This window comes from Halyomorpha halys, unplaced genomic scaffold (genome assembly GCF_000696795.3).
Source record: "Halyomorpha halys isolate HHAL.00 unplaced genomic scaffold, Hhal_1.1 Scaffold269.1, whole genome shotgun sequence".
NCBI lineage: Eukaryota > Metazoa > Arthropoda > Insecta > Hemiptera > Pentatomidae > Halyomorpha > Halyomorpha halys.
Window position 1 is genome coordinate 573682 of NW_027112099.1, and position 16098 is coordinate 589779.

The following is a 16098-nucleotide window of genomic DNA, read 5'->3' on the forward strand; positions in this document are numbered from 1 at the left end:
AAATCATACCTTTGTGGTTGTTTCTAGGTAATCTCATGAAAATTTTACTAAAGAATATTCAATTAAAAAACAAAAAAAAAAAAGCAAGAGAAAAATTCTGAACGTCGTTCGTTTATTTGTCAATTTACTTAATAATACGACTAAATAATTATGATTTTAAAAAGCCTGAATTTTATATTTAATATAATTTATTTATGAATATGTAAATAAAATGAATGACAAAGAAATAGGTATACATTTAGGAATTGTTTAATAGATGACGATGAAACCCCCTAACGTTGATATAAAAATTGCGTAGAAACTATATTTGCCCAAAAGAAAATAGATGCTTGTAAGTCCAGTTCTATTATATTTGTACTTTTACTTGCAATGTTTTGAAGAAGTTCTGAAAATTTGTTATTTAGTTTTTTCCTTTTTTTTTTTTTCCTGATTATGAATTCAAGTGAAGTATTTTTTATTAACTTTCTTTTCTTACAATTAAGGAGAGCACAACATAAACTAGACAGAAAATGTTATTCCTTTCATGCTCTTTACCTTGGTTGTTTGGACCAATATCTATAAAAACCCAAAGAGTTTTACATGACCCTCTATAAAATGCAGAATAGGCTGACGCTAATAAAAATAGGCGTTATAAAAAATTAATTGATACATGTTTCCAATCCTACAAGTATAGTATGCAGTATAAATATAAGTAAAAAAAAAATGTGAGCAACCATCATTCGTTGAAATGGTATGGATTGATCTATTAGAATTAAAGTAAATATGGGGGGGACCTATGAACTAGAAGAAGAAAGTAACACTGTATAATCGGGTTACACTGGGGCAGGATAGTAAATAGAAGGTTGAGGAAGGTTTCAATGTTTGATTGTTGAGTACTGCAGTATTTTTTTGATATGAAGTTGCAAATTTATTAATTCAACTAGCAGAGGTGAAATGGGATATTGACCGTTTGAAATTTTGAAATGAAGTGGTTTTGATTATTCTATGTCTTCTCATAACAGACTTTCTTCCAAAGGTAGTTACTTAAATGATTTGTAAACTAACAACAAAATTTTCGCTTATCAAATTTATCCAAATGTAAATGCTTATTAACTAATATGATACCTAATCAATTTTGTGTATATTCATTAATTATATGTTGATGTTTATTTCATTATTAACTAATAGCCTGTAAACGTATATTTTCTCCTTTTACATCTATCTTTTGGTTACTTAGTATTGTTTTGATATTTCCAATGGAATATATATATATGAACAGGGATAGTTTTATGAATAAAATTCAAAACATAAATCACATTTTTTAATAACTTATAGAATTGTGTTATTCACAATTTATTCTTCCTAATTGTTGTTTCTGACTAGACTATTTTTCTAAAGTAAATATCATATTATAATTATGAATTAAAGGTAATTCGATTAAGAAATTATTTATGATTAAAATATATGTTCTTATAATATCATGAGAACAACTTTTCCAGGTCTAAACCCATTTTCGTGTAATACATTCTAAAAATAAATAGTACACTCTAATAAATCAATAATATAAACATTATTTTGAATTTTATCTCTGATATAAATTATTTTTATTGTCAACACTATATTTTAATAATTCAACAATTTGTTCCTATCATTGTTAACATTTGTGTTCTATATCTTATGAGAATGAGCAAAAATATTAATTTAAATTATTTAAAAACATTTTACATGCTTTTAAGATTCATATGTATTATAATGAACATGAAATAACGAAAGGACACCGAATAAAGGACATAAATTATAATTATTACCAATTGAAATGGTGAATAAGATTAATCCAGCACGTTAAAAATTCAGATATAAAGATTTATTATTTCGAGTTTACAACTATAATAAATCAATTAAAAAAAAAAGAAAAAACATAAATGAAAGAGACAATTGAGGATAAAAATATACAAAAGTTTGTTTATCAAATAGATTCTAAAGATAGTTGCTATATTCTTGTGATGTCACAAAATTAAATTATTAGAATAAAGCAGCATAAAATTCCAAACATGTACCTTCATTACTTAAGTATTATCAGCACAAATTAGCAATATCACAGTATTATTAGCAATTATAAATTCGGTTATAATTAAAACTGTAAGTATTCCAAAATATTATAGAACAAGAAAAACTTTTACATATACATGCATTACTAAAAAAAAAATACATAACTATTTATTTTATAAGATGCACAAAAAATATTTATCAACATTGCTAAGTATCGAAACTGAAGTGAAAGAATATAGTGGAAGGTTACATTGCTCTGCTTGTTGTTATAGATTGTCCTAAGGTGGTGAAGCATATTGTTTACATTCTAACTTTATGATCTGTTGTATTTTAAATCTGATCATTGAACTATTGTTTTGTGTTGTATGTAAAGATTATATTTTGTTACAATTCAAGCATTTGACTTGAACTTTTGCGCGGTTTATTTAATAACTTTTGGAGGTATCTATAAATTGTCTAAATTTATAGGATTCCTGACAAATATTGTGCTCACATAACAAATAAAATATAAATTGTAATATTAAAATTGCAGACAAATAAACATTAAGACAATAAAAAAAAAAATCATAATCAAAACAGAAATATATATCATAACGATTTAAACTAATAGAAATAGACACACAATAGGAAATTCCTTCAACAATTGAACTATGGATAAGGACTAGGTTTAGAAATGTTTCAAAATATAAGTAATCGATGGTGTGATATGTAAATGCAGAATATATGCTACAAATACAGACACCCTAAAATACTTAAATGAAATAATTACTTAGAGAATAAGAATGACATAATGGCATATATCAATGTTACCAGTTGCTGTAGGATTTTTAAACCATGTTTGGCTTAGTTGATGTTACACACTTACTTTAAAAACAGTTAAAATGTTTTTAGGAAATTTCTATTATAATTTTAACTCTTTCACATAAAATAGCATATATATAACTTCTTATATTATTCTGAATAAAATATTAAATCGTTGAAATATTTGACAATTCAAACAATTTTTACCAAGTATAAAATAAATCTTAGTGAATAGTGATAATGTATTAATATATTATGGTATATTACTTGAAAATGTGCATAAAGTTGAAAAAAAAAAATTGTTCTTATGATAGCACAAAAATAAATATTTTAGTTTAACAGAGTTTATCAATCAATTTTCCTGCAGTGAAAAAATATTGTGTTATTCGTAGTGCAATTATTAAACCAAATAAGTTTAGTAATATTTTCTCTAGTAATAAAAAAATCATATATAGTGTAATATTTCAGATTTATTTAAAGCTCTTTTGCATTTTGAATGTGACCTTCGGAATAATTTGTGAAACAAAAAAATGCAGAGATCATTTAAGGATCAAGAAACCACTAAAACTACATCATTTCTGTTCAATGAAATGTTTGCTATACATAGTTATGAATCAGACTTGGGAGTTTCAAGCAAAGTATGCTTGTATGTATATATCTGTTTGATGAATATCCGCTTACTGTGTATAACAAAGTTTTATGTAATCTTTTAAACACAAATTATCTATGACACTAAGCTAACAATATAAGTCAGGTTTTTAATGTTCTTTTACCAACTTTTTATGATTTGACAATTCTGATATATTAAAAATAATTTAAGGAATTGAGTTTAGAGAAACACTTGACAATTTAAACTTTTAGAACTACAGTAAGCTAGCAATGTTTTCTCCAATTACAATTATCTCTTGGAATCAAAAAAGACTCGCTTGAACACTTAATCGCAGTTTTGATTATTCAAAAATTAATGATATTAATCTTGTTATTGTTCAGTATAGTTTAACCATACTAAACAATAATAAAATTAATAATCAATAATAAAAAGGATAGCAATAATTATTTATATTGATACTTTTTATTTAACAACAGTGTTACATAACAATTTAACTTTTTAGTTTATTTGTTACATCTTAACATTATTTTACTAATATTGACCTATTTTTAAGATAAATATATAAATTACAACTTTGGTACTAGAGTATTTTTAACTGTACTCTAGCCTGTACAAACAGCTCTCAGAAGATGTTTTGAAATTTTTAATCCACCCTAATCCACACATAGAAATGGTTCAAGTTGTCAAATTAAAAATGAGCTTATAATGGTTGATAATTTCACAATAATACTGAAGTGAAAATTTTGTTTTGACATTTTGCTGGAGTGGATTGTGGATTGCAAGAAAACTCATCTTTGCTAAGATTTTACTCGATCACTTTTATCCTGATTGGTCACCTATGACGTGACGTATTCATTCCTATGTTAAACCCTAAAATTCTGTTAAATATGAATAGTACTGATATGATGTCCACTGGTGTACAATACATTGTATTTACCTGACATATATCTTTAAAATGGCTGATATGCATTTTTATCTATCTGCGAGAGATCCAAAAGGAGAGTATTGTGTTAAGGGTTGTTTCATAGTATGCTCATTTTCTGGTTTGTAACAATTTTTTTAGTGAACAACCCAAGTTGATTGTTTCAAATTATTTAGTGAGATCCCATAAATGTTTTGAATCAATTTGGGCCCATAATACTGCAAAATTATACAATATTAAATGAGATAAGTATTTCTGTCTGTAACTTTGTTACCATTTTTTGAGTGAACTGCTTGAAGTTGGTTGTCTCAAATTACTCGATACTATTTTTTACATGTTTTGAAACTATAAAATTAAAACTATCCCTAAATTAAACCCTCCTTCAATGACAGCTCCTTTGATTGCTGCCACTGGCTGTCGTAAGAAACAACTGAATTATATGTTGGAAAGTGTAGGTTGAGGTTACATAACTCATGTTGGTATAATGTACTTAGTGACTCATATAAAATTTATTTCATTAACATATTGGCTTTCTTCACAGTTATGCTAAGTGCATTTCCACTTGCTTTACTAACAATATAAGGAAGATACTCTCTTTTAGGAAGATTACAATGTTTCTATTAATTTTCCTAAAACAAAGAACCTTTAATTGTATTTTTCGTAAAGATAGTGGAAATGTACTTAGCAACACTGTGAAGTAAGCCACCCATTTTAGGTTGCTAATTATGGACTATTGTGTGATAAGCCCTGTTTCATTGTTATTATTTTCAATCTTGAAAATGGCTCTGATATAAATTGGACATTAATGTTTGAGGAACCTGTTTATTTTTAAAGAGGGAATTCTTAAGGTTTAGACATTGTACATATATATTTATTGATAAACCAACAATTTATAAATGCACACAATTAGTTTGTGATATCTAGCATCAGGGTGTTAAATGTTTAAGTTAGGTGACAAGAAATTCACTATTACAGTAAATTTAATGGTCTCTTTACATTCAGTCAAGATACTTTAGTTTAATTACTATTACTAGCGGATTAAGGGGCAGAATTTTTTTCACAAGAAAATTTGTATTCAGCCATTGTTGCTAAAATGCAATGTTGAATTTAGAATTTTCCAAAGAATTAACTTTCACATACTGTTACATATAATTTCCTTGAAGTGTTAAAAAATGCATCAGAAATTCCAGAGTTTCATTAGAATAAAAAGTACAGTAATGAAATTCCAAAAAAAAAAAACACTAATAATAAATGGGACACTGTGTGTAGAGAATGAGGTAGTAAGTGGAACCTATAGACTAATTAAATGATCTGGTGGATGGAAGTGAAAAATCTGACAACACAGATTCAACCATGTATGTTGAAAAGACAGGTATTTCAATCTCTGTTTTTGTGTACATTTCTGTGCATTGCGTTTTCACAACTCTGGTTATTAATTGGTTAAAATAAAAATAATATATTATATGGTAAAGCTTATAGGCTCCCTTCACAAGAAAAAAAAGACAGAATAACCTCTTGTTCCAAGATATGGAATGTTATTTAGGCAAATCAAAACATAATGCTATGGAGATGCTTTATTTTTCTTTAGTATGTATTTTAGAAAATTATATTTTAAATCTATGGAAATTTAAAACCTTTGTAAAGTATGTTCTTGACTGATTACCCTTTTTATCTATTTGTCTCTGAGGAAATGAATTTCAAACATGAAGAGCATTGATGAACTATGGTATCAATGTATGAGCATCATAAATTAAAAGTTATACAAAGAAAATTAAACATTTCAGATCCGTGGAAATATTTCGGTGATTAAATCAATAACTGTACTAAAAAAAATAGCTTAAAACCAATGGTGATTTATTAATATTATAATAAAAGGGGGGCGAAACGTCGGAAAATAAATAGTTGTAAACTATTTTTGTTTCTCTTTTGACCGCAACCCTGACCATCCTCTTACATATAAAAAGTTAATGTTAAAAATGACTGATTTGGGTTTCCTTATGGTTAGCGATTCACACCCTTACATTTTTGAAGATGTATTTCGAACAATCCAGATCAAGGCCTTAGGTCTTCTAAATACTTGTAAATTAACATATTGCTTATATTTATCGTGTTTTATCAAGAAAATGCATTATTTCCGTTTGTTTACATTAAATCTAATCTTGTCACAGTCAACGATAAGAGTTTGGAGTATGAATAAATATTTTTTCCGGTCACTTTGGTTACAACGGTTAGTAGAATCTAGTATCGCTGTATTATTACTTTGCAGTAAGTAGTTACTTAAATAATTTGGATCTGTATTGCTGGATATAACATAATAAAAGACATGTCTCATTCTGTTCTGTCGATAATACTTTTTGAACCTTACTGCTTGATTTCTCGAGTAAAAACTACTTCTCAAACGATTCCTTCCTTTTATTTAATATTATTATATATTGTTATTGGGAATAATAATTAATATTAGCCAGTTTATATTATATTTTAACAAATGATTTGTCGTGGTATTTATTACTTTCCTTTTAATATTTCAACTGTGTACGGTAAAACTTCATGTTATTGTTTACTTCTAAGTTGTTATTACAACATGTTGTATAATAAGTGAAAAGTAGAAGTGTAAAAGTTTGGCTACTGATTGTATTTTTTAAAAAGTCCAAAACATAAAACAAAAGAAAAAAAACACAAACTACGAGCAAGTAACCTAACACGACAACAATTAAAACGGGTGACAAGCTCAGCTGGTCTGTTTCGTGACGTCACTCTCCATTTAACAGACCTAGTAACAGACTCAGCCATGTTACATGTATCGTTTTAATATGGTAAAAGATGGAAATATTTCTCCATTTAGCATACGTTTTTTCATTTAACACACTTTAACATGTTAAATTAAATATCATGAAGACCCCTACTGTAGGTAATGTGTTCTGTTATACTGTATTTCAAGGACCCCTAGTTTTTGTAGATTGGTCAAAATCATTACGACAAAGAAACTTTCTGTGGTGGTGTAAAACCAATAACACCAATATAGCTAGAACTTTGCCTAAATAATTACGACGTGAATGAAGTGATAATTACTAAATTTTAACTAAACAATAAAACCATAATACTTAACTTTGAAATGAAATTTAAATAAAAAGAATATTGGTTTTGGCAATTTAATGAAGTCAAATAAAATAAGAAATATAATTCGTTTATAATTAATTAGTTTAAAGAAATATAATTCAAAATGATTTATCATGATATTTAATAAGTATTTTAACTACTCATGTTTATATAATTTGGAAAAGTAGGATAGAGTTTTAAATGTAAGTTTAGGGCATATTTCACTAATTAATAGAATTATACATTCTATTCTGAGGACGAAATAATATCAATTCCAATCATTTTAAAGATTAATTAAATAATGGTGGGACAATTTTTAGAACAATATTAAATTTAAGTAATTAAAAACAATATTAAGTTTTTTAAATTATTCGTTTTATACTTTATATTTTTATTAGATCTTTGATATCAAAGTTTTGATTGATAAACTATAAAAGGCTACCACGTTGTAAAATATTACAAATTATTCATATTTGATCAATGATATAGAACTCATTTTATGTATTTATTTTTTTAACTTTATGATTTGGCTACTTTCAGGTCCTTTATTATGACAGGAATGATAGATACCGGAGCCGTGGTGGCTATAAAAGGCGAAGACCAGTGGACCTTGCATCGTGCAGCTGAGAATGGGCAAACTGCAATGCTGAACGCTCTTCTCGTTGCTGGGGCGGCCGTGGACATGAAAGATGAGACCCACAGGACTGCCTTACACTTAGCAGCGATGAGAGGAAACATTGCAATAGTAACAGCGTTGCTCGATGCCGGGGCAGCAGTGCATATCGAAGATAAGGCCCAGAGGACTGCCTTACACCATGCGGCTGAGAGGGGTCACACTGCAGTTGCAATATCTCTGATTCATTCCGGGGCGAAGATTGACTCCAAAGACGTTAGACAGAGGACTGCTTTAATTTGTGCAGCTGAGGGAGGACACAATGAAGTCGTAAAAGTACTACTAGTAGCAGGGGCGGCCGTGGACATGAAAGATGAGAGCCAAAGGACTGCTTTGCACTTTGCATCTCTGAGAGGAAACATTGCAATGGTAAGAGCGTTACTCGGTGTCGGGGCGGCGGTGAATATTGAAGATGAGGCCCAGAGGACTGCCTTACAGCGTGCAGCTGAACGGGGACACAGTGGAGTTGTGTCAACGCTGCTTCGTGCCGGAGCGACGGTAGACTCCAAAGATATAAGGCAAATTACTGCCTTACATCGTGCAGCTAGGGGAGGACACACTGAAGTCATAGCAGCACTACTAGTTGCAGGGGCGACCGTGGATCTGAAAGATGAAGGCCAGAGGACTGCCTTACACTGTGCAGTGGTGAAAGGACATTGTCCAATCGCAACAGCGTTGCTTGATGCTGGAGGAGCGGTGGATGTGAAAGGTCCGGTCGGGAAGACTGCACTACATTGGGCAGCAGAAAGAGGACACACTGAAGTTGTAAAAATGCTATTGGAACACGGGGCAGACCCAACATTATGTTCAGTTGGTGGCTTCACACCGTTAATGTTGGCATCACAATGGGGCCACATGGCCGTGGTGCGCTTGCTAGTTGAGCATGGCGCTCCACTTGATACTAGGGCTGATAATGGGTGGACTGCTTTACACTTTGCTAATAGGGAAAAAGTTGTGTCAGACTTTCTGAGGTCTAAAGGAGGCGTTTAACTGGCTGGTTGCTTACTGATGCAGTTTGCATGAGTAGAACTCAGCAGAACTTATTGTTATTTGTATTATGATTAATAAATAATTTGCTGAACATTTGGTAACTCCATCTGCGAACTCCATTTGGTGTTTAATTTACCATTATAAACACTTTTATAAGTTTTTTTTGTCTTAGTCACATAATTGAGTAAGACAAAAAAAATTAGCCTTTCCCCCTTTAAATATTCGAATTTTTATGTGTAAAGACAACAGTTTGTACTTTTTTACGCTACGGCAAAATAAATTCACAAATGTTAATTTCAAGTTGTATATAATTTTTGAAAATATCAATAAAACTACTATCTCTACGAAAATAAACGTCATGGACTACTTCATAGTAAATTAAACTAGCTTTAATTAGAGTGCTGGCAGTTCTTTATATTTTATTGAATATTGTTTCTAATGACTGGGTTCACTATTCATTGAAGAGGTGCTAATCCATTTTTGATACTGCAAACAGGATACCACAACCTTGAAGCTGATTAAGATGCAAATGTAGAACTTGCTGCAATGATGCAGTGAGATGAGATTTTTAGATCTCGCTCTGCAGGGGAGGCTGCAATGGTTCACACACACCTATTCAGAGTGTCGTCATTGAGCTCTTGGGATACTTGCAAGAGTGGTCACGCCACTAATCATCCTCCTCCCTTTGGTAACGACGCCGTTCTCGATGCGGGGCTGCTTATTCGATATATTCACAGCTGACCTGTCGAGCTGGCAGGCCGTCCCGCTCGGTAGCATGATCACCAGAAACCAGCAAAGTAAAGAATATAATCTCTATATGCAAAGTGATGCTAAAGCCCAAAGGTTTATTGTAACCACTGTAAATCAGAGAGCATTGACTCATATTTTTATTTGTATTACTGCAAGTCAAACGTATACCAGAATATGTAACATATGAGAAAAATATTTCTCAGCAAAAGTTTGAACTTTTGCAAGAATTCTTTGATTTTATATTTAAGACTGGGATAGACTTGGCAAGCCAATATAAGCTCAATCGAAAATATAGCTTTCATATTAAAATCATTGGGCAATGATATACCAGATGATATGATCATTTCAAATGTAATAACTGTTGAACGGAACTACCTTACAGACTGTTACAAAACCGTTAGCAACGGTTTAGCTCAACAACCGATAAAAATGAATTTTTACATTACACTTTAACACAGTCTCTTGAATATTTATATTTTTTATCAAATTCAGTTTTATATAATTTTTCTAACAAAAAACAGCATTAGCAGAATTTTTATTTTACGTACATTAACAAAATAATCTTTAAATTACAATATTATTTTTGTGCACAGAAAAAACTTTAAAGTTATAATTTTTTTTATTTTGTTTTATAATCACTTCACTGAGTCCTAGATTCAAACATCTCCAACTGGTCTTCTGTCCTTTTGTAGATGATTTGGATTTCTCGTCTTTCCACTGCATCCAAACTCTTCATAGTCAGATTTTTTGAAGTTATTTTAAACATTTGGATCAACACAAAGTTTAACTGTATTTGTTGAAACACTGAATCCCTTTTTCTTTCTTGGTTTCTTCTTCTTAGTACCTGTATATTTCGTACTTTTTTCTAAATTATCTGCTTCGGAATCCACTTTCTTACTTTTTCCTTCTAAATTATCTGTGTTTTGCTCTTCTCTAGACTTATCTGTACATCTTAATGAACCAACTCAAGTCTCAAATTGTTTTGGTCTCCTGTATCAGCTTGTTCTTCCAGTTCTCTTTCACCTTTAGATAAATTTTCATTATCCTCTTCTATAGGCTTTCCATTTCCTACTTTTATTTCCATTGTTGTCTAGTCTTAGGCGGTTCTCCAGCCTGATATCCACTTTACAGAACGGTCTCGACAAGGCGTATTCAGTAAGTAATTTAGGAACGGCCGTGCCAGAGGATGAGCCCTGGACACTGACGCAGGTAGAGGAGGTCAAGGTAAGAGAGTCTGAGGTTCTCCTAGTTGCCGAAATGAAGCGGATGGACTAGAACTGTCAAGATAGGAGCCAGCTTGCTAGTTGCCGAGATGAAACGGACGGACTAGTAAGCTGATAAGGCTAGGTGCAGCTCTAGTTGCCGAGATGAAGCGGACGGACAAGTAAGCTAATAAGGCTAGGTGCAGCTCTAGTTGCCGAGATGAAGCGGACGGACTAGAGCTGTGGAGAGACGGGATCAACTACACTGGTTGCCGAACGGATGAAGCGAACGGACAAGTGTAACTGCTAAGGATTAGGTTACAATCTTAGTTGCCGAGATGAAGCGGACGGTCTAAGATTGCTGGAGAGGAGAGGAGAGGAGATAGACCATCGTCTAGGGTGTGCGTACTAAAAAACAACTCTTGTGAGAATCCGATTGGTAATGAACCTTTCTATCTCAAGTAGAGTATAAGCAACAAGTGCTACGACTAGACCTGGGTAAGGCTGTGGATCAAAGATCGTAGAGGGGATTAGCCCCTTATTTATATGCCTAGTCCATGTGGCTGTGACCGGTCGGTTCGTTGATAGTTTCGTGCATTGTTTTGGTATCGTTTATTAATCATTTTATCGACTTCGTTAAGTGTTATATACAGAAATTATTAATATATAAAAATGATAATGTGTTTTTTACAAAATAAAGTAATATGTAAATTTAAGAGCTTCGGTGAGGCTCGAGGTGCTGCTCTCTGGTGAGTTGTGGCCGAACCGCCCCTCTCGCTACACCATCAATGCGTCACCACTTTCATCATCAGAACCTGAATCAAGACTCAACTCGTTTTTAAATGTTCTTTTAGTAACTTCATGTTCTTCAACATAAACTAATGGTTCAAACGGTTTGTATTCACCAAAGGGTTCTTCACTAACTCCAACTATACAGTCTTTAACAAATACAGGTTTGTGATGTTTTATTTTCTTCTCTTATTCCTTTTATGGCTGCAGGTATCTACCTACCTGCTCATCTGAGTAGCAACATTCACAAATTCTGACTATGAAAAGTCTGGATACAGTGGAAAGATGAGAAGTCCAAATCATCTACAAAAGGCCAGAAGACCAGTTGAAGATGTTTAAACCTAGGACTCAGTGAAGTGATTGTGAAACCTAAAATCAAAAAATTGTAACATAAAAGTTTTTTCTGTGCACAAAAATAATATTGTAATTTAAAAATTATTTTGTTGATATATGTAAAATGAAAATTCTATTAACCCTGTTTTTGTAAGAAAATTATATAAAACTAAATTTGATAAAAAATCAATATTTAAGAGGGTGTGTTAAAGTGAGATGTAAAAATTCATTTTTTATTGTATACATGTTGCTCTCTGGCAAACTGTGAATATATCGATTGTCAAGTTGCAACCAAGGCTTAGTTGTATGTATTTTGTTGTTTGTTCCCACTACAGTAAGAACGTTTTATGTTATTTAACTGTAACTAATAAAACAGTAAGAACATTTAAAAACATTTTATTTGTGTCCACCACCCCCAGCGTCCAATACTGAGTAATAAATAAATTATAAAACAAAAACAGTTTGAAATTAGAAACTTAAAATAAATCATATATGTAGGTATTATTTAAAACAACTTAATGGAAAATTTAACTTTTTTAAACCTACATTTCAATCAAGTCAAGTTGCAGTTTGGGAAACTTTTCAGTTAATTTATTTTACAAGAGGGCCTTGGAGCTTCTTTGTTCCAAAAATATCTCTGTGAACTTCTTATCTTTTTCAAAACATTCTAGTTTAACCATCATTTTTATCATTTCAAAAATGTATGTACAAGTATTGTCAAATTGTATGTGAACTATCAATATTGAAATAATTAATCCTATTTAAATTTTATTTGTTAAAGAAAGTATTATTTCAACTACTGCACTTGTACCCGGAAGATACATTACGAATTCGACAATTTTTAAATAAAAATAAAATGAAATGGTCCACAATTAATTACTTGATAGTATCCGAGACAGAAGTATGTGTTTATTGACAGGTAACAAATAATTAGCTATCTTCTTTGCTATACTGAAGGGATTTGACAACATAAACCATCTTCAGGAATCAATGGACAAATTTTCTTGATTATCAAACAGTTTCTGACAAATCAGCATTATTGGGTACAAATAAGATGACCTATTTCAGAAACACATACAGACTAATAGGGTATCTGTGGGTTGTGTCCTTTGTCCCATCCTTTTTTCTCTGGCTATAAATGAATTAGGACTGAATTTTTTTAAGGGAACTTAAGCATTTTTGTTGTGGAGTTACACCAAAGTGGCAATATTTTATCAATTTGGAAGTGTTCTAGATGTCAATTTAAATTACAATATACAACAAACAGGATGCAACATTGGTCATAAGCTGATAATATTCAATACATCACTGAAAAAACAAAATGCCTTCACTTTAGTATAAAACAAAATTTACAATCTATTTCTAGATATCTCCCTAATACTATACACAGATTATCATATATTTCTAGGCCTAACATTCGATAGAAGTCTAACTTGGCACCATTATGTCTCCTTACTAAAAACGACGACTAAAAAACTAAAAATATTTCGCTTGATAAACCGTACTTCCAGGGGTAACGATAGAACTAGCATACTAAAACGATACGTAAATACGTTCAAAAATGTACTTTCTTTGGTTTAGCACATTCCCCATAATTTTCTAAGCTGTCTATACAGTCCATCAGGCCGAATGTCCAAATTGGTCTGATTATCGTAGTGTATACTAATTTTTTGTAGTGAATGGGAAGTTTAGAGCGTTTGTCTAGTAAGTGTTGTAGCAATCGGAATCTACGAGCAGTTTCTTGTCGTTTCAGTCTTGTGTGTGGATTCTAAGTAAGTCTCTTGTGAAATGGAGTCCTAAGTATCGAATCTGTCCTAAGTAAAGGTGATCTAATGGGATTTGTCAGGATTTATTTTGATTCTCCAGTTTTGACACCATTCTTCAATAGATGTTATGTGTGTCTGTAGTATTTGTGATGCATTAGTTGGGTCGTTGTTTACAGACAGTATAAATGTGTCATCAGCGTATGTTGTTAGGATGGGTTGGGATGTCAGCTGTATAAACCGTATAAAGAATGGGACTTAAGATACTACCTTGAGGAATACCGGCGAACTGAGAAAAGAGAGATGGGTAGGCTAGGTTATGATTTACTTTAAAGGTTCTATCAGTGAGGTAGGAGCGGATTATAAGAAAATATGTAGGGAGTAGGAATTGACGAAGTTTATAGAGCAGACCTGGATGCCAGACTCGATCAAAAGCTTGTTCAACATCTAGGAAGACTCCCGTGCATACCGCGCTCCAATGTGGAAGATATCACATCAACCACTCGATGACTCTGTTGTATGGTAGATGAGATGAGATGAGATGTTCTAAATCCAAACTGGTGGTTTGGGAAACATTTTAATTATAAACATTTTTCAAGGGTCAGAGAAATAGATGGATTTTTTTGTATTGGAACCTCAAAACATGTATTTCTGAAAAGCAACTCAAATTCGAAACTTTTCCCGATCGCAATACATTCCATATATAGGTGGAAGTATAAAAAAAACAAAAACAGAATAATCAAACATCACGAAACTGTTCATGAAACAATCTTTCGTGATGAACATATTTTCATTTCTTCTTTTCAATTGTTTGGGAAACGTTTTTATTATAGACATTTTCCAAGGGTCAGGAAAATAGGTGAATCGGAGTGTAGCATCATAGATATAGGTTAGGAATAGAATGGCTTTACGAGGGAGCTGTTTCAGAATCTGTGATAAGATCGTGGCCAAGAGCTAGAAAGTAATTGGTGGATGATGTTTTCTGAGGGATGAAAGGCATTAGGAGGAAGGGTCATTTGGAGTGGTATTGTAATCTCTGCTTCAACATGTTCAAGATGGATTGGATTAAGGATATCAGGATGGGGGTTAAAAGTTTTGAAGAGGTGTTCACCGAACATTTGAGTTTTTTCTTCATCTGATCGTGTCCAAGTCTTATTTTCAGTGAGAAGTGAATGTTTGAAGGATTTGTATTTTAGTAGTTCTCCATAATGATTTGTCAGTGGTATTAATGTTTTCTGTTTAGTTCTGGAAATTTTGTATTCTGTGTTTTCTAATTTCTGCTTTTAGTCTGTTAGTCAATGTATTGTAATGAGTTTTGTCCGAGGGATATCTCGTTCTGTGCCACCTCGCTCTTGCCCGGCGTTTTTCTGTTAATAACGCTTGTATGTGACGAGGTAAGTTGTTTTCTCTAAAACTTTTTATGTTCCTTGGTGAAGTATTGTTAGTGATAGTAGTTCCTATCGATCTAGAAAGTATTTCGATAGCAGAGTCGATCAAATATATTTTAAAGGCTAAATTCCTCACGTTTTATCAAGAGAACAGGAATTAAAAAGAATCTCTTTTCTCAAAACGATAACAATTTATAAATCCTAAAATGACTTTCCACCCTGGACCCATCAACGTACTAAAACTATTCTAGATTCCTCCAAATAATCAAACTTTAAACCGAAACATCAGAAAATAAATCCAATTTTTACCTCCCTCTTCAAAACGTTTCAAAAGCCTTCATAATATACAAAGACGGATTTAAATCAGACCAATCATCAGCATCATTTTTCGTAACCAATTATTCAACGTACTTAATTAATTAAACTACATTAAAATTAAACTATGTGACGTATTCCTTGCTGAACTCAGTGCAGTAGCAGCACTTCACTTGTTTTTGTTTTTGTCATGGTTCCACAACAATACAATAATAATCACAGATTTGCTAAGCTCGTTTAAAAAGCCATAGATTATATGTATCCGAACACCCGAAAATTTCTAGCATTGATATGCTGACCTAACCATAACGTTTTAATTACATTATTTTTTATTTATTTATAAAACAACAATTCTAATGATTCATAGAGAAATGAAAAAAAAAAATATGATAGAATGAAAATAAATTAAGTGATTGAATAAGTTAGACTGATAAAGGA

At 31.6% G+C, this 16098-nt stretch overlaps 2 protein-coding genes across 3 annotated transcripts in view; both read left to right on the forward strand.

The window, feature by feature from the left end:
* Positions 1–829: 829 nt before the first annotated feature.
* LOC106680593 (uncharacterized) overlaps positions 830–16098 on the forward strand; it is a 36522-nt gene continuing 21253 nt past the window's right edge. Inside the window, exon 1 of the mRNA XM_014420413.2 lies at positions 830–1015. Within this exon, the coding sequence (XP_014275899.1) occupies positions 985–1015 (31 nt within the window). The 5' untranslated portion in view covers positions 830–984. The remainder of the gene's footprint in view (positions 1016–16098) is intronic.
* On the forward strand, positions 6536–9213 carry LOC136795003 (ankyrin repeat domain-containing protein 50-like). Of its 2 annotated transcripts, none has more exons than XM_067050114.1 (2): positions 6536–6588; positions 7998–9213. In XM_067050114.1, exons 1-2 carry the CDS (start codon positions 6551–6553, stop codon positions 9118–9120), a joined length of 1161 nt encoding a protein of 386 aa, XP_066906215.1. In that variant the 5' UTR covers positions 6536–6550; the 3' UTR covers positions 9121–9213. The 2 variants fall into 2 exon arrangements, with proteins under 2 accessions (XP_066906215.1, XP_014275897.1); XM_014420411.3 differs by having other exon boundaries at positions 6571–6626.

Bases quoted from the DNA above. Each gene is read 5' to 3' on its own strand.
- LOC136795003 (XM_067050114.1), top strand. From the start codon at position 6,551: ATGAATAAATATTTTTTCCGGTCACTTTGGTTACAACG. The intron at 6,589-7,997 runs GTTAGTAGAATC...GGCTACTTTCAG, and splicing joins CGGTCACTTTGGTTACAACG to GTCCTTTATTATGACAGGAA.